The sequence below is a fragment of the Perca flavescens genome, chromosome 18, assembly GCF_004354835.1.
Source record: "Perca flavescens isolate YP-PL-M2 chromosome 18, PFLA_1.0, whole genome shotgun sequence".
Taxonomy (NCBI): Eukaryota; Metazoa; Chordata; class Actinopteri; order Perciformes; family Percidae; genus Perca; species Perca flavescens.
The window spans coordinates 7182793-7202836 of record NC_041348.1 but is presented as its reverse complement, the minus strand read 5'-3'; the positions used below and the strand labels follow the sequence as shown (position 1 = coordinate 7202836).

At 39.2% G+C, this 20044-nt stretch overlaps 1 protein-coding gene across 1 annotated transcript in view; it reads right to left on the bottom strand.

The window, feature by feature from the left end:
* The window catches only part of ptchd4 (patched domain containing 4), an 81814-nt gene extending 62192 nt beyond the window's left edge, over positions 1 to 19622 (bottom strand). The window contains exon 1 of the mRNA XM_028605714.1: positions 19080 to 19622. Coding sequence (XP_028461515.1) covers positions 19080 to 19505 — 426 coding nt within the window. The 5' untranslated portion in view covers positions 19506 to 19622. The remainder of the gene's footprint in view (positions 1 to 19079) is intronic.
* Between the last annotated feature and the right edge of the window lie 422 nt (positions 19623 to 20044).

Genomic DNA, 20044 nt, shown 5'->3' with positions numbered 1-20044 from the left:
ATGTTACCCACCAAGCATTAGCATTAGCTTCTTGTCAACCAGCACATTGTAGTAGCCTAACATTAAGCTAGATCGATTGATATTGAAATCAATCAATATCAATAAATAAGGTCTCTGCTGTATTACTGTGTTGCAAAGTGGCATGTAATCAATGAAAAAATGATGCCGTGTGGCAGAAAAAAACTGTATTATGGTTACTGAGTATAACTCTTTCTGTGGCATTGTATGATTTACAATTACTCTCGAATGTACCATCAGGTTTCCCGTGTTTTGACGGAATTTAGTGGATCCAGAGGGGTCAAAGGTTATATGACGCCACTGACAGGCGAAACCTCTGGGTTTGAAAATTGTTGGAAACACACAAAATAAAATATAAAATATAGGTATAGTCATTTTTAGACATTTTAATGTTAAAGTGTTGTATCTTTAAACAGTCCTTTTTTATTGTTAGCTGAACTAACATATCTGACACTGATAACATTCAGTAACTCTTTGTCTTTCACCCAATAGATTAGTCTCTTTCTGTTTACTGAGCCACAGCTAGTTTTAAGTAAATGGCTAAATAGCTATCAAAAATGGAATATACATTCAAAGCACATTTAACCAGCAATGAAGCTACTGTATATCACAGCTAAGCTGAAAATTTAGCTTCGAAGCAAATTGAACATAAAGATGGAATTGCAATGTCACGTGATGCCCTCTGGCCCAAAAGGACTTTTTCCCATAGACTTAAATGGTGAGAGACTTCTGTAAATCAGTGGATACATTTTTTTGAGCATCACAACCCCCTGTAAAATGAATCGTTTCACTATCCGAATTTGATCCATTCGGTCAGATAAAATTTGGAAAGTGTAGAAGAGTTTTTATCATTTAATCATTTAATCTCCATTCAAGTTAGTGGAGCGCTAAACCAGAAGTAGCCGGCTCGGCTGGCGGAGGTCTCTAGTGTGCCTGCTCTATGGGCCGCACAATGTGGAAGCAAAGTGGAAGATCCGGGTATTTACAGTATAGGCTCCATGAAGGCTTCATGTGCCACTGAAAAACTCTTATAGGAATGAACGAGGCTCCGCCTCCAACGCTGTATCCAGTTCATACAGTTCAGCTTCCACACTGGCTTTTTAGCTTTCGGGGATTATGCTGGCCACCTGGGTGTATGACCCATTTTAAAAAGCAGCATTTCCTTATGTTTAATGTAGTTAGCTGATATATCAAAGCTTTATACTTTATGCTATGTCACTCACCCACACAATATTCTGATGTGAATTTGAACTCCTGCTTTATTGTTGCAACCAGAACAATGTCAATGTTAATTTGCAGCTTATTGTAGATATGATTTATCTTGTTTTGAACACAATAATCCAGCACAATCAAACAGCCGCAGTATGCTGTTTCACAGTGGGGAGCGTGATATAAATCTCACGCTTCGAGATAAATAAATCCCAGTGATTGTTTGCCTCAATTTCTGTAAACAATTTACTGCAGTGAGAAAGAAAACTGATGGAGCTATTATGTGGGCAGCAGGATAAATTAGTGGTGGTGGACGCTGCAACTCAAAGACACATAATTGATAACATTCATAAGTCAATAGCCAGTTTTCCTGTGAGCCAAACATTCTATAACTGACTTCTTCTAATACATCAAATTTAACAGGCAAGATCTGCACATTATTTCTGTGCTACATTATTACTCTCAAAACACTCCTACTTAGTCCTTCAAATTTGTCATTTCATGACAGTGTATATTTGTGTAATGTAATCACTCAGCCATCGCTAAGGGAAGTCTGAAAGTTTCAGCTTTAAGTTTACTTGCGCATTTCAAATGAATATCGGTAGTTACAACACACTTATCTATAAACATCTGCAGCCAACACTGAGCCAATACATGCTTATACAGTGTGCAGTGCTGGAACACATGCAAAATGTGTGAATAATGAGACATATTTAGGGCAACACTTTCTATATCTACTGCAAACTGCCTGTGCGGTTGAGCTTTTCAAAATGCTCAAGCTATGTTTTCTATTCTTGTTTTTGGCACCCTTTAGCAAAGACAAAATATAGTTCTCTCTGTGTGTGTGTGTGTGTGTGTGTGTGTGTGTGTGTGTGTGTGTGTGTGTGTGTATGTGAGAAACAAAATGAGAGTAGGTGGGGAATGGGGCACCACACAAAAGCAAGTATGTGATTTCTGTGAGCGGTTGAGTGATTTGTGAAAAGGGAGGAAGTGACACCTCATGAGCATTCTGAGAAAAGATGGAGGTGGCAGGTGGGAGAGGTGGAGAGAGAGAAGCTTCCAGGTTTCATTAACACATTTAAACAGAGAAACCATTCAATTCAAATAATTATAGATTTATATGCTATTACTGCTTTCTAAGGCAACCTAATATTGATATTGTTTGTGTATGAACAGCCTTTGGTTAACGGGGCCCTCAACTAATGTTACATGTCAAAGTGTGATGTAGAATAAAATATAAAGGAGTATAAGAAAAAAAATCAGATACAACTGGGTTACAAACTCTTACAAACAGGGTGAATGTGGATGTTTATTAGGCAAGGAAGCTCTAATGTAAGATGCTATAGAGTTGCATTACGGGATTTTGGAGGATCTACTTATAACTACTATGGCCATTGGAGGGAGCTAATGCCTAACAATAAAACGTAAATACGGGTCGTAATTGCTGATTGTCCAAACAGCTAACAGAGTCCTTTCTTTCACATATCTGTCTGCTATTCCAGGGTTGCTAGGGCTGCACGATTAATCTAATGGCAATCGCGATGTCACTCTGTGTGATTACATAACCGCAAAAATTGTGCGATTTAAGTAAACAAAAAGGTGTGCTGTGTGCACTGCAATCTCCACATTGTAACACCCTTCACTTTACTGACAGTATTAACAATAGATGAAGCCACCGTGTCTTAAGAAGCTTTTCGTTTACTGTAAACTAAACTAACTTGCTTTTTCCTCTCGCTTTTCTCTCACTCAGCCGCTACAGCTAAGTCCGACATTGCTCACGGTCACTCTCCTCGCTTCACCACTCAATGCCTGCCGGTCTCGCTCTCACTAATGCCTGATTCATGGTTTTGTGTTGAATCTGCCCATGGAGTTACGCTGTCCCATGGATGTATTAAGAGCGCCCCTCGTCAGAAAGCCACAAAAAGGTCTGTTTAGGCAGTAGCGCATGTTGCATATGGTCATGTGAGTAGGCTACCAGAAGTGTAGAGGGGTTCAGAGCACGCAGACAACAGAGGTTGTACAAAGTTTATTTTGTAACTTAAAGCTTTAGTGTGTAACGTTTTGATATTAATGAATGTACGTTACATTCAAGACATTGCAAAATGAGTTGCTACAAAGCTAATTAAGACTATCAGCTCCACACAACTCTCTCTGTATTTCTCAGTATGGCTATGTTCAAAAGATATTGTCGTTCGCTGACTTTCCCATGCTGAAGCTCAAGTGAAGATAATTACCTCTTCTGAAGAGTCCACCATGTTTTTTAATCATCCGTGTCCTCCTTGGCTACTTGGGGGCTGGGGTCGAGATCACGGAAGGCTTGCTTTCATGTGGACTCGCCACATTGTTGTCATTCCTTAGAATTCCTCATGGGGGCGACAAAAACTATGCACTATAGCTTTAAACACTAATTATATTAGCCATCTTATATGTCATTGTTTAAAAGGGCATACAAAATGTATTAATTTAATAACTTATAATAATAATATTAATTATGTAATCATTTATATTTTTGGTATTTCATTTTCAAGTTATTTAAAAAAGTATTGCACGTTCTTATGCTCATTTAACTTTGTATGTTCAAAATACACATTTCAAAATTTTGGTGGCTTATTTTCAGTATTTTCCTTCATAATCAAGTAAACACCAACTTTGCCATATCTCGACCAAAATAAATGCTACCAACGCGAAACTTTAGATTATTGTTTGCCATGACCCTCTGGAGGTCCCCCACACATGTTAAAAAAATGGCCACTAGGGGGTAGTGCAAAAAGTACAAAACGTTTATATCTCATGAACGGCTCATCCGATTTTTACGAAATTTGGAGGGTACTATCTAGGGCATACCTGGGCATTGTACGGCCCCCGGGCCACATCTGGCCCTTTGGGAAGCCATAACCGGCTCGTATGAGGTCAATGGGAAGTTATCAATCAAACGTAAATAAGTGTACAGCATGCATGGAATACAACTGCCTTGCTTTTATTTTGAAGGCAACTTTTTGTTGTTGCTTTTTTTGTGCGAACGTATGCAGCTTCTTCTTCTCTGGTTGCAAGTCGCAATTAAAAATAAGTAGAAGAAGAACTGAAATGTGTCGGAGAGCCGCGGTGCTAAATGAGCTCACGGGAGACGTTAGCATGGACGTAAATGAGCTGTTATCCCTAAAAACTGTCAGCTCATGGGAAAAAAAGAAAGGTTGATACAGAGCGCCAAGTTTTTAACCAAACATGGACATCAAAGTATTTATTTACTGCATGGTGAGTTTTCAAGACGATTTCAAGACAGTTGAGGGTGAAATGCACATGATTCTCCCTTCACTTGCAGTGTGGACATTTGCACCTAGTGATGTTCAGCTCAAACTCATTGACCTGCAGTCAGATACAGTGCTGTCAGAGCACTTTAAGTCTGTATCATTGCTTGAGGAAGAGAGGAGAACTTTCCACACATGAGGAGGCACGCTCAGAAGATGTTGGTTCTCTTTGGATCGACCTACATATGTGAACAAACATTTTCAGTGATGAAGTTTAACAAATCCAGAAACAGATCTTCTCTCACTGATGATTACCTGTCAGCTGTCCTTCGCATATCTCACTGAACAAGAAAAATAACTGAAAAACAGCAAATGAGGTAGTAAGACTACAAACAAAAAGCAAAAAGATAATGACACTTTGAATGAAGTTAACTTAATGATGTTTTTTGAAAAATGGCAAAAAATATTATATATATATATATATATATATATATATATATATATATCATTTTGTTCACAATTGCTTTGTGAATGCTGTTCAAATAGTTACATAATGTTGGCATTTTGTACTATGTCTGCCTCATGTCTCTTCATTTGTGCCCTTTCCAGTCGCAGCTTATCAAAGACCTTACAATTTACTGCTTTTCATAAAGAGATAGAATTAACATTGAGCAGAATCAAGTTCAGCCTATTGGTCCGGCCCTCCACAACAGTCCCTGTTTCTCATGTGGCCCCTTGGGAAAATTAATTGCCCACCCCTGAGCTAGGGCCACTCCTGAGGCCACCCCTATAGTGGGGTACTGATTGGTCAAAGTGGGCATGGCCTATGCGACCCATGTTTGGATTCACCACTTATATTAATGTGAATAACTTTACATTTTCAGGGTAGATTTACAATGGTTCATGGATCTCACCTACCAAAAAATAGACATGTGGACCACTAGGTGGCGCTATAATGACGTCAAACGTGTTTTTGCTTAAAACTCCCACATTACACATTGCACATTAGAAACCCTTACATTAACGTGTTCCTTGAATCGAGTTGAATCACATGATATAGGCCCCGCCCATTTCCGCTAAGAATTTTTTCCGCAATATTGCGCAATGTGCAAAACCAACTTTTTCAAATTCTTCCTGGGCCGTGCGACAGATCTGCACGAAACCTGGTATGTTGCATCTCCAGATGGACCTGACCAGAATTTGTCAAAAGAATTTTGCTACGTTAAAGTATGCACATTTTAAATCCAAACTAATTTTCCTAGCTAGCTACCAAACACAAACTCTATCCTATCTCTACCTAATATGGTGAAGATCAGCCATTAGATGGGAGTTTTTCCTCGCCACTGACGCACTGCTTGCTCTTGAGGGAATTACTGTAATTGTTGGGGCTTTGTAAATTATAGAGTGTGGTCTAGACCTACTCTATCTGTAAAGTGTCTCGAGATAACCTATGTTATGATTTGATACTATAAATAAAATTGAATTGAATTGAATTGAATAGATGGCGCTATAATCAACGTTTATTTGTTTTGGCCAATAACTCAATGCATGTCAAAGGGACATTTGCGATTGCAATTTATCTTCCCTAGTTATTGCTATCAACATGAAACTTGTGATGCGTGGTTGGCATGCCGCTCTGAGGCTCTGTACCAAATTTGGCGAAGATCACCCATTTGGGGGCGCTATAGCCAACGTAGACGAGTTTTGGCCATTCTACTCAATCAACGTTAATGGGATATTTGCAACGACGATGCACCACAGACCTTGCGGCTCACACCTCTCGATATTTACTGACGTTTGCCTACCCACCATTACAAAGATTCACTGAATTACAATGCTGTAGAGAAAGGGCGCTATTGCAGACTTATATACTAAGGCTTTGATCACATTTTTTAAATATAGTCAGTTGTGAAATAAAGTGGGCCGGTCTAAGGCATGAAACTACAGGGCTTAAAATGAGTCCCACTCCGGCACTGGTGGTCATAGTGCTGGCAATGACCCACTGTCTGGCTACTTGCGGAAAGTGCTCTTCATAACAGTCAAAGCATGCAAGTTCCCACTAGTGGGTCAAAATAATGTGCTGTGACTGTGATTAGTCTCTGGGGAGTGTGGCGCATTGATGTAGCGGTGCATTGCTTCCTGATTTCCCAAAACTTAATCGCACCTAAAAAAAAAATTGTGAAGTTAAAAAGGAATTTGTGTTTACTAGTTATTATCACGTTTATTTTGTCAGCCTAAGTATTTATACATGTTGGTAACCATCAGCATGTAAAATCAGAGGTTTCTCAAACAGAGACACACTCATTGTATTTGTAGCAGGACCACATACCACAGAGCTGAACAACATGAAATAGTCAAAAACACTCCAGGTTGTTTTCATAAAAAGTGCAACATTTCACTTCTTGATGACATCACCGAATCAAAACCTTATTGGGTGTGTTTTTCTTCTTTATTTTCAGTGAAAAATAATCCTGAAGTGATGCTACCTACTTATCTGTCTTCCTTTCATTCATTGTCAGCCATGCAACCACTCTATTTATTGGGGCAAGGTTGGGCAATTATTCAGTTCTTTTCAGTCGATTGTACCATAATGATATCAGTGTGTTTTTATTTTATAAAATGATATTGTCCTACTTAATGACTCAAGCCAATAAAAATAAACTATGTTATGCTGACAATTCCTAATTAAGGGTTTTAATGCAACTTCAGGAGACATCTGAGGATTGTATTGACTGTTTTTTATTGCCCAAACGCACCCCAGGGCGAGCCAATTATTGACACACACACAGAGCTAATCCCATCAGCTAATTCCTGTGCCTCGTCTGTTCTCCCATCCTCCAATCACGTTCCCTCTACTGCAGCATTTAAACTGTCACAGAGCTCATTCTGCCCATCAGCTGTTTTCTTACTGCCTCGCCACTGCAGCGCTCATTTCCAATTTTATGATTTATTAAAGAGAATGGGGGGTGTAAAACAAAGGTTGACCTTAGCTTGACATTGCCATGCACCATCCAACCCAAACTACCTGATAGCTTCATCCAATCCAGCACTCAATTTCACTGTCCTCTCATGAATGGAACAAGAAGCGTGATCTTGTGAAACACTATCTTAATATTGTTAGAATATACTGCAGAAAAGGCACACCTCTGCCTTTTTATATAACCCTAACCCTTTATAATCTATTTTGACCATAGGAGCTTTTATCTACAGAAGCCCAGGGCAGCCAGACTCTTTTATAAGGTATCTTATTATCACAAGATGATCTCTTTCTGATTCTGATCTTGAGATATCAAACTGGTATCTCAGGAGAATGGGCTGAAACCATAGGCAGGCACCACATCTGATCAAGACAAATCACAATCTTGATCACAACCATGTTTCATTTATGTTTTAATTCAATTATCTTGAGATATATTTAATTAATCATACTATCTGAAGAAATCAAACATTCTCAGCCTGTAATGCAATTATCTTCTTTTTTTTATTTTATAGTGATTTATATAGGTCTGGTGTTGTGTTCACCTGGGCCACATTCAGCCTTGTCAAAACATGTTTTGAACACTGCTGTGTGTGCAAGCTTACTGCCTTTTTAATTACCAGGAGTTTACATACACATTGCTACTGATTGTGAACCACCATTTTTTGAACTTTGAAGCTTACATGAAAGCAGCATGTGAAGGAAGCGGAGAAAAAGAAAGACAAAAAAGATGAAGCGACAGTTGAAGTGACTTTGCTTTGTTGTTGCTGGACACAGTCACCTATTGCTTAGTCTCGCTTTGCCAGACCTTCCTCCACAGCGCTGCGGAGGAAGGTCTGGCTAGTCTACACAGCATTCCGGGATGGGAGAAAAATATGCTCTGGTTTATTGGCATTTCTTTAAAGCTAAGCTCCACATTGTGCCGCTGCAAAATAGCCTCTGTAAGGAACTTGTTTTGGTGAAACGTGTACGTTCAAAAGTTGCTATAGTCGTGCGACAAAAAACTCAGATTGGACAGATAGTCTAGCTATCTGTCTGGATTTACCGTGCAGAGATCTGAGGAGCAGTTAACCATAGTCCTCATAAACCACCAGTGTTTAGAATTCCAACACAAAGAAAGCAGTAAGATAACGGACATCGGTGAAAAGACATGCATCCAGCAGAATTTCCTTAGCCTGGATGCCAGCCGATTTTTTGGCCGTCGGGAAGTTCAGTCTGGACTTGATCCGTTGTGGAGCAACTATTCTCAAACCAGAGCTGTTTGGATCAATCAAATTGTCAGGGCGGGCTTTATACAATAATGGACAGATGATCGACAGTAACGTAATCAACCACGTCACCAAAGAGCACTTGGGTTGAATTTGTTTACAACAGAGAGTTGGCTGCTGCTGGAGAATTGAGATGTGTAGATGCCACCATCGCCTGTTATAGAAGATATCGTATCATATAAGTATGACGACGTCAGGCTAGAATTTCCTGAGTACCAGAGCAATCCCAGAAGTGAAATGTTTTTGTTTTTTTACCTTGAACCTTTTTTGTTGCAGCGATAGAGGCAGTGATGTTTCCTGTTTACAGTAACGTTAATGGGACTCTCACACATGATTGTCCACCGCAGGGTGAAGTCGGGTTGCTTTCCTCCAAAAGTTCAATTGGTCTTAAAAAAAAAAAACGAATATTTGAATCCCAAAATTGAAAATCTAATACCTACCCATCAAGTGAATATTTAAATTTGGATCCAGCCCTACACCATTGGACACTGTTGCACATTGTTACGAGTTAACATGTTGTTTAACACGGAAACCGTAGCAAAACGTTGCACACCGTTTTGAGATTGAACGTGCCCCCTGGCTTGCCATTGGGAGAAACAGCCGAGCCAATCAGAACTTTGTAGACGAGAGATAAATAATCGTGACGTCATCTTCCTGTGCTGGAGCCAGAAAAAGGACAACAGAATAGGCTTGTTCAAGATGAGCTGCACCTAGCCTGTAAAGTGGACGGGAGCAGGCTGGCAGCAGGAAAGGGCGGTGACAAAAAAAGCTGCGGTAAAGTCAGACAGTTTCCCGCTGTTTTAATCAACCTTTAGTCTGTACAGGAAGTCATAGAAACACTCACTCCTGTTAGATCCAATTTTGATTTATTACAATGATATCAGACCATATAGCTACTTGAACGCAGTCTTCAATTGTTTTGATTAGGACAGTAGCTGTTAAAATGCTATACAATAGTCATACTGAATAATTAAGTAAAACAGCTTAGCCTGACAGAAAATATCAGAAGGGGCCAGGATATCAGGTAAAGCACACAGTGATCTATGTCTGACGCAGGCAGAAATTACATTGTGCCACTCTGTTATAAACATTAAAAGAAATCACCATTTGCTCTTCATTCAACAAAAGAATAGATTAACTTTAGACCGAGGTAGGTTAGAAAACCATGGCATTGTTAATGAGTTCATGAACTATTACATTTGATATTTCATCGATTCATTGAATGCGTCAAAATGAAAACATAGTAAAAATGTTATTGCAGGATAATGGCTGTAATGCACATGAAATAAAAAGCTGGTCATCGTCATTACCTTCCAAAATATTAAATTACATTAAATTTAATTAGACGCTTTTATGCCAAGCGACTTCCAATAAGTGCATTCAACCATGAAGGTACAAACTCCAAACAGCAAGAATCGAGAAGTACTTTGGCTTCAAATAAGCCAACTACAAAGAGCCACATGTAAATGCAACACAAAACAATCCATTAAAGCAGCCACCTTTACAATTGCAGTCTGGTTTAGGCAACAAAACTACTTGATTAAGGTAACGAAAATGTCCTGGTTATGGTAATAAAAAAACATGGTGGATTGGATGCTAATGGTGGTTTTATATGGAATGCTGTTTTATTCAATATTAAATAAATGAATAAATACATAAATAAACCTGACGGAGGACCACGACCGGCAGCTCACGGTGCTCTTTACCCAGCACACAGTCACCTATTCTGCGGTAACTGAACCACCAACTACCGCTGACCTGACAGAGCACTACACCAGCTATTTATGTGGACCTTTCTGTCCTCATTCATCTCGTTTACGACGACGGTAAATTCAGATGTTCAGAATACGAAATCGTGAATTATTTTCTAAATGAAGTCACGGTTAAGTCAATGAGCATGATGCATGATGCAATTAATTGAATGCCATTTAAATTCTTAAATTAACGATAGCCATACATAGCCTATTGGCAGATTTGTGGATGTTAATGTTGTCTCCCTGATGTTAACATTTGTTGTTTATTTCATGAAACCTGCGATGACTTTACTTTTTTTTTATTAATGCTTTATTTGCAAAATCATAACAGTAAAAAAATATATATAGCTCAGCAATGAAGCCACCCACATAATACTAAAATTAATCAGTCCCTCCAGGATTTCGCGGCCTTTTTTTTGAGATTGTTGCGGTCCAAAATGCCTGATTTCGCGGGAGCTTTTGTAAACACTTGCGATACAATTTGCAATGTATTTTGTATGTTTGTTGCAACGAAGTTGCGGGAGACAGTGAAAGTTGCAAAAAAGTTGTGATTTTTTTTTTTTTATAGTTCTTTAAAAATAAAAAGGAAACATGTTTTGGGGAGAATAAAACTATCCTGGGCTGAGTTTTCCTAGTAACCTTACCAAAAAGGCTCAGGATGCTGTAAATGTTGGTACAATATGAAAATGGCTGGTGGATTTAAGACAAAAAAATTATAATTTATTGAATGAATCAAATTTGAAAATATCTATCAGTGGCTTGTTGATCTTTACATTGTTAGTTAATTTCCTAACCTGGCCTGGGACTCACATTCATACAGTTTGATAAAGTACTGACTTTGACTTATCATTGCACTTACAATAACGAGCGTAGCTGTCCTCAATTTAGGTCATCGTGTCTTCTCATCTCCTTTTTCTCCTGCATCCACCGTGTGTGTTGTTTGTCTGTGTGTGTGTGTGTGTGTGTGTGTGTAAGCGTCAGTCGCGGAGGGAACGGAGTAGTAGCCCCACCCGCTGCAGAGAGCCGACAGCCAGGATTGAAACTGCAGCGACTTTTAAATCGTTAAAGTCTAAATTGTTGCACGTCTTGCAAAACAGTTTACCCCCGCTTTCGTAAAGAACATCTGGATACTGTTTTTCACGGTCCTTTGCTGTTATTTTTGTAGGTAAATGTGAGACGTTGGCAGCACACGTCTGCTGCGCATGCTGCTGCATCTTCTGAACAAAACAAGGAAGTGAGTTTGCTGACGTATGACGACGCTTTGCAGGAGACCGCGATGATTGGTCAAAGTTGCAGAAAAGTTGCGGTGATTGGTCAAAATTGCGAGTCGCACCAAAGTCGCGGTGATTGGTTGAATTCGCGTGAATTGGCGCGATCGCGACAGGGACTGATTAATGTTCTTTTACAAGTATAACATATGAGACCACAGAAGAGTGGCCTCCCATTAGAAGGGGATCTGATATCTAAAATTGAGATAAGAGGAGGTTAACCAATATTTTATTATAGGCTAAATCTTTTTAGTCTTCTATAATTTAGAAGACTAAAAAAGTGCTCTGTACCCACAGTCAGGTCAGCGCTAGTTGGTGGTTCAGTTCTCTCCAGAATAGGTGACTATGCGCTGGGTACAGAGCACCGCTGCTGCCATCGTGGTGCACTCGGTCGTGGTGCACACGGCTCTGTTCTGAATGTGAGAGATAGCCACACCCCCTGATTTGCATATAAGAACTGGAAAAAATAAATAAATGTGGCATTAGGAAATAAAAGTCCACGGAAATAAATAAATGTGGATTTATGAAATAAAAGTCTCTTGAAATAAACATGGACTTATGAAATAAAAGTACCATGAAATAATTAAAAGTAAAACCTTTTAATATATTTATTTAACTAACTGATTCATTTTTATATGAATATTTACATTTATTTAATTATGTATGTATTTATTGCCTCGTTTATTTATCTCATGATGTATTTCAAAGGCTTATTTGTTTATTCATGTATTTATGTATTTATTAATTTAGTTATGTATTTATTTAATATTGAATAAAACGGGATTCCATAGTTTCAGGCAATCACCAAAGTCAATGGGATTTCTGAAAAAGTTCCATCAGCAATCCATCATATAATTGTGGAGATATTTCAGTTTGGCTCAAAGTGGTGGACTGACTGACAGACCAACCAACCAGCTGACAGTGCCATCCCTGTAGCCAACATGGCAAAAAAGTAAACTTAAAGAAAAATATTTTTAAAAGAAGCTTATAGCTTATAGTTTTTATACTCATTATCAGAGTCAGCTTGAAAAAAATCAAGTATCTGTTGGGCTATATTACTCACATGACAAGGTCGCTTTTCAGGAAAACATAAACAAAGGTCATTTTAACTGTTCAGCTGATGCTGTTGATCTGTTGAACATGATATAATCATGAGATAATTCAGTTAAAATCTTGTAATGTTATGTAACGTTGAACCATGGCTGTTCTGGTTCTGTATTACTTCTATAACCCTCACGTGTATATATTATGTACATTTTGGCAATTGAAGTTCATATTTGTATGACCTGAGACAAACTGTGCCTTGACTGTCATTAAGGGAAAACTAATATTTGGGCCCTATCGGCACATACCAGCATTGCCATATGTCCAGTCTGTTGCTGTAACAACTTTGGCACTTCACCTACCAGTCAACAAGCTCTAATAAACCATCGTACATTAGCATGGAGATGTGGTTGCTGCTGGTATGAATGCAGGATTAAACCAAAGTACAAAAACTGGCAGGTATTCTTCATATTTATCACATTTCTCCTTATTGCTGCTTATTTGTACTTTGATATCAATACATCTTTCTATATTAGATATAGTTCACCTTAATATGTTGAAATTGTCTAATTGTATTTGTTAATGAAGCCCAATTTGCTGTATCTTTCTTTTTTTTAATCATATTGTTTAATGTAATTTAGGTTTTGTAATACCTTACAGTTTAAAAAGACTACACAGCTGAAAATGACATAGACAGAGAAAAACAAAGAATATATATTTTAAGCATTTTCTCCTGGGAACAGAGCTAAAGTTCAGCTCAGCAAAAAGTAGGAGTCTTTTTTTCAAAGCACAGAAATAAACTCCGGTTGTGACATCAAAGAGGAGGATAAAGCATAAGAAGTCAGGCAAATGAATTAGCCCAGACAGCTCGTCAAACAGGCAGACGTAGAGAAGAAGGATTCAGGAACATGGTTAATGCCGAATGCCCAATACACAGTGAGGAGAGCTGGAGATTAAGGAGGTCACATCAACCCTTAACCCCTTAAAAAATAGTAAAACTGGAATTTGTGTTGGAGAAAAGTTAATGATAACGCGAGTGTTCCTGAGTATATGCATGCATTCTGTAGATACACTTTAGATTATCGATTGACCGTCATTTTTTCTAAAGAAAATGCCAATGTTAATTGGTTCTAGCTTTTTAATTGTAAGGACTTTTTGCTTTCATTGTAAACACAATATCTTTGGGTTTTGGACTGTCTTGAGGGGAAAAGGCAATTTGAAGACATCCCATTTGGCCTTAAGAAACTGTGATCAATGTTTTTTCCCTATTGGCTGACATTTTATTGACCAAAATGATTAATCAATTAGTGGAAATCATCAGCAAATCAATTGATAACAGAAATAATTGTTAGTTGCAGCGCTTATGATTATTTTCATTACTCAGTCGATAATAACTCACTTGAACATAAGAAAACGGGAAAATGGCCATCACAATTTCCTAGAGCCCAATGTGTCTTCAATGCATCTGAGACTACTGCCATCACCACAATACCATAGGATTAAATGGAATTTTGTTTCTGGAGTCTAATCATCATTTCTGGAATTAAATCAGAATCTCCTATTGCACTGGATAAATAATGGGTAAAAATGATACACAACTCAACCCACCCTAACCTGGTTCGCTAGACTCCAAATTCTACTGGAAAAACAAGACACCAAGAATTAAACTGGCCACTCTCCATAAATCAATCAATCCAATCAATCACATAACACATGGTTAAATAGAGAGCAAACCACTTGTAAAGACATTCAGAATTTAAATTTACCATTTCTCAGCCAATCCATAAAACATCATCCATGTTTTAAAATATCAACAGTAGCAGAAACTCTGACAGCCTATTGAAATTCCACAAAATCACAGATGCCACTTTTTGAGCCCCCCCTATGGAACAACACAGATTATCTCAAGTAATAACAAACCACTTAATTTCCACACATGGTCCCAAAAATGCATCACACTTCTTAAACACATCTTCCATAATAACATGTTGGTTTCATTCCCCCGGTTGGTCCAGAAGTACATCAGGAGCAAACAATTTCTGGAATATCTTTAACTTAAAGCATCTGTTCAAACTACATAATACAACTATACATTATGGCCATTATTGATCCTCCTCCCTCAACCTCAGAATTGATTAACATTCCCTCCTCAAAAATACTCCTCTCCAAAATCTACAGGATAGCATCACAATCTGACAAAGGGGAACTAGACTCCTGATGCTGAATTTTGGATCCAAATTTGCAAAAATATCTACTTAATGACTAAAAATGCCAATCTACAACTTATACAATACAAGATACTCCATAGAATTCACTTGAATGGGCAAAAAAAAAGTTTGAAATGATGATGATTGGACCAATCAGTCAAAAAAAATAATAATTAAACTTAATTGCGGTAATTACAAAAGAAAACATTAACCCATTGACCCAGCCAGAATGACTCTGCTGACCCTCTCTGGAGTTCCCTGAAGATGCCCCGACCAAATATTTTTCGTATTATTATTATTATCATCATTATTATTGATATACTTGTATTACTTTCATTATAGATATGTGTATTACTTTATTACTTTAATACTTACCAGTAGTATTGGCGGTTGTTGTAGTTTTTTGAGTTTTTACTGTTATTATTTTTAAAAATGTGTCGTGAGATCTCCCATTAGTCCATCACCCCCGACCCATCTCTCACCCATCCACTCTATAGACTTTGTCCCAGACTGATCGTTTAGACACATACATGCAGAAACACACACAAATACACACACACACACACGACTACAGAGGTCGACAGGGTTTCTGCAGGTTTCACCAAGTCAAATTTAAGACTTTTTAAGACCTTTTTAAGACCATTATGAATGAAGTTTAAGACCTTTATCCCATCATCAACTAAGCTAAAATTAACTAATTAACTAACTAACTAACTAAATTAAATTTTTTCAAGCCAAGTATCGCTTAACTTGCACTTGAATAATAAAATCCGTTTGATGTCTGTGGTACAATCCAAAAGATACTCACTCCGATAACACAAAAGCTGTTTGGTTGCAATATAAGTTGCATGTTGGTCTCATTTGTAGTAATACAGCAAATAATATTTGGACTAGTGAAAGAAAGAACTACAACACCACGGAACAAAAACAATGAGCATAATGAGGTAGTGTTGCACGGACGTACGAAAATTATGACCTGTTTAAAATGATTTAAGGCCTAGAACACAATACTTCAGCAAATGTAAGACTTTTAAGGCCTAAAATTTTGAGTTGAAATGTTAGACTTTTTAAGACCCCACAGAAACCCTGATGTGTGCATGCATAAATGCACACGCACACACATTAACAACCGGCATCTCTTGTCCTGTAGTCAGTTTTTGTTTGTTTTGTTTTATTCTGTTGTTGCTATGTTAATGTTTTCTCTCCTGTCTTGGAATAAATAGATATTGCTGCAATACATGTCTATAGTATGAAGGTATTTAAAACATATATATTGTAAACTATCTGACTCTCCTAAGTGGCTGTTTATTCTCCCTGTGATAAGACAGGAAGTGACTCATTCTAATTGCATCGTTCTCCAGAACTAAAGTCTGTCTGGTTCATAATAAACTTCATGCCGATCATTTCTATATGAGGATACATTGTGTAACTAACTGTGTATCATGAATAGAACAGAATGGAATAGAATGCCTTTTATTGTCACTATACACATTGTACACAATGAGATTAAAAGAAACGCCTTTTCCAGTGCCAACATGTACGTAAAATAAGTATAGCAACATAGAATAAAATAAGTAGTGCAAAAAAAAACAAGGGGGTAAGGTGCACAGTTCTGAGACACAGTTCTGATACAGTACAGTAATATACCTTTTTCACGACAGACATTTTGACAAAGCAGAAATACACATGTGTATTTAATGACACTAATGATGGCTGCATACCACTTAGGGGAGGTCCTGGTATTGTGTGTGCTGGCTCAATGGGACACTTAATGGAACTGAGCCATCATTAATGTTATTAATTACACCTTGGTTCCTGCTGCGACCAGTCAAAATGTCTGCTATGAAAAAAGTTTGATTATCATCAATGCCTTGTGAAAACCATGTATCTCCAAAATACCAAATTTGTATAAGCCAAGAAACCCAAGCCCTTTTATGATACTGCATTTTCAGATAATTCTGTGTGTTTTAAAATGTTTTTTTCTCTTATGATGTCGAAATTTCTCAACCCATTACAGTAAGTACCACGGAACGCTTCTGAAAAAAGCTAAATCCGCAAATTTGAAGATTCATGATTTCACAAGAGGCCTCAAGATACGATATCATCACGATATGATATTAATGCGATGTATTGCAACTTAAACTTTTTCCCAATTTCAAATGATGTCCCCAAAGGAAAACTATTCAACATCTGTTTTATCTAAAAAGATGCATTTCTCTATTTGTTCGTCTCACTTTGGGAGAAAATGGGGATTGTCAAGCAGACAAACTGACCAACACATATATAATAATAGATTGATACTTAGTGTCTGTGTATCACTATAGTATTGCCACGGAAAATGTTGCGATACTATGCTGTATCGATTTCTTTCCCCCCACCACTAATATGTAGAGGCAATCATATTTTCCTTTCTTATCACTCTTTTGAGAGAATGCTATCGTGCTTTTAAATGGAATAAACAGGCGTATTGGAACAAAAAAACTGCACAACCCATATTTGACTCCCACTTGTCATCCAAAACAAGAAAACACTATGCATCCCTTCACCTGAATATTAGGAGGCAAACAGTCTGCAACACGACGATGAATGATCTTACTACTCCACTCAGACACCGGTACTGCTCGGATAGCTCACACTGCTGTGGCAGCTCTCAGTGGAAGTTACAACTCAGCTTGTGATACATTAAATATGCACTTGTGTCAGTTTGCGCCTACAGTATGTGTATGGCAGATAGGGAAAAAGCAGTGTACAGTGGTGTGAACCCCACAATCTAGTCCCCTAGTGTTGAATAAGCTGGTTGTTGTAATGTCCATTATGTCTATTTTCTATCAAATCTGTACAGTACAGTGAACGTGCTTCAAGGCAACACAACATAAACTAATTAAAAACACACATCATGCAGCAAATTTAAAATATAACCTTACATTGCATTTGCAATGATGGAATTGGTTGAATATTAACACAAAAACCTAGGCAAACAGTAGGTCTACTTATTGCAAATGCTGCAAGTATGCAACAGATTTTCACTGTATTGTTAAAGCCTCACACCTGATCAGACAAATAGCACCAGGCCCCATCTGCAGAGCACATCTGCACTACATGCAGCATCCTCATATGTTTTGTTGTGTGTTAGTGCTGCTTAAAGTGTGTGTGTGTGTGTGTGTGTGTGTGTGTGTGTGTGTGTGTGTGTGTGTGTGTGTGTGTGTGTGTGTGTGTGTGTGTGTGTGTGTGTGTGTGTGTGTGTGTGTGTGTGTGGTTGCTACAGCTGCATATATATGCAGTCAGATCTCACTGAGAAACTGAGAGAAAGAATAATCCAGGCAAGCATAATACCTGGGAGTCTATTAGCCAATGTAGCCATGTCATGTGCAGCCAGGGGAAGGCAAGAGGGAGACACTGCATAAAAAAAACAGGATATCCCTGTGTGTGTGTGTGTGTGTGTGTGTGTGTGTGTGTGTGTGTGAGTGAGGGTGTGTGTGTGTGTGTGTGTGTGTGTGTGAGAGAGAGAGAGAGAGAGAGAGAGAGAGAGAGAGAGAGAGAGAGAGAGAGAGAGAGCAGGCAGTGAGGGGCTACATGCAGCCAATCAATTCACCTGCAAGGAAGGGTGACAACTGAAAAGCCGGCTGTCTGTGTTATGGAGAGGGTTCCCTCACATATCCAGCAATCTACAGCCCCACATCACAGCCTGAGCGAATACAAACCCACTGCATTCATTCAGAAATTATGGCAAGCTCTGAGGGCCAGCCATGCTGACTACTGCTGCTGCACTGTCACCACGCTCTCATGGAGAGATTTTTTCTTTCTGGGGGGTTGTTGTAGTGTGTAGGCTACAGGCCTGGCTGACATGTGGCTATGTAAAAAAAAAAAAAAAAGAAATAATAGTGTAATAATTGTGTAAAATAAATCAAATCTCACCTTTAATGTTGTGTTTGGATAGCTCACGGGCACCTTATGGAAAGTGCTGTTGGAAAGCACAGCCAGTCTGATATCTTCGAAGATGGTGATGATATCATCCAGGAGGCAGCGCTTGTCCCTGTGGCTTAGCACGCAGAGGTGAGCGAACGTGTAATTGAATCCCTTGTAATTGACGCGCAAATCCAACACCTGCTTGTGGACCTGCAGGACCTGGTCGGCCAGCTCCAGGATGTTCCCCCCGGACTTGGCCAGCAGGATCAGCCTGCCGTATCTGCCCGGGGTGTGCAAATCCGAGTACAGCTTGTGCTTCGACTGGTCGATGGGAAACAAGCTGTTGGCGAGACTCCGCTCGATCTTAGCCAGGCTGTGAGTAGGGGCGACCAGCACCTCCAGGTCCGTCTCCGGCTTGAATCGGCTCAGCACGGTAGATCCGAAAATGATGGTGAGGACCGCGGGGACAGTGAGGAAGAAAACCGGGTGCCTGCTAACGAATAAGCCGAGCCAGTAGAACGAAGCCTTGAGCCCTCTGTGTATCACTTGCCGCAGCATCCTCCACAAAATCCAGCTTCCAGATGCCCCGTCTCCTCCGATGAAGCACATGTGACATCAGACTCCGTTCCCCGGCTTAGTTCAATTCGTAAGAGAATTGCACCATGCTACAGCACCATGCACTCACATTCACACACACATTTACACACTCTCTCACTCACTCACTCACTCAGTCACACACACACACTCACACACACACACACGCACCACAACACCTGGAAAAACAGCACTGCAGCAATTCGCGGCAAGACACACGGACACACACAGACAGATAGACATACAGACAGTCAGAAAACCATCGTGCACCAGCCGATCGAGACGGGTCCGTGTTGTCTGATCTCAAGCCATTCCGCCTCTGTGTGATGGAGGGGGTGGGGGGGTGGGAGGGGGTGAAGCCGCGATTCTCCTTCGCATCACCGGCTGCAGTAGCAGCGACAAGCCGCGGCGGTATGAAGTGCATGTGTGTCTCCTGTCAGCCTCTACGGCTCTTACAGCAGCGGTGGCGCCTGATTCATGTACTTAACTGTAACCAATGTGGCGGGGTTTGAAGCAGGGGAGGAGGTGCTGGATGATGATGCCTGGTTATTTTA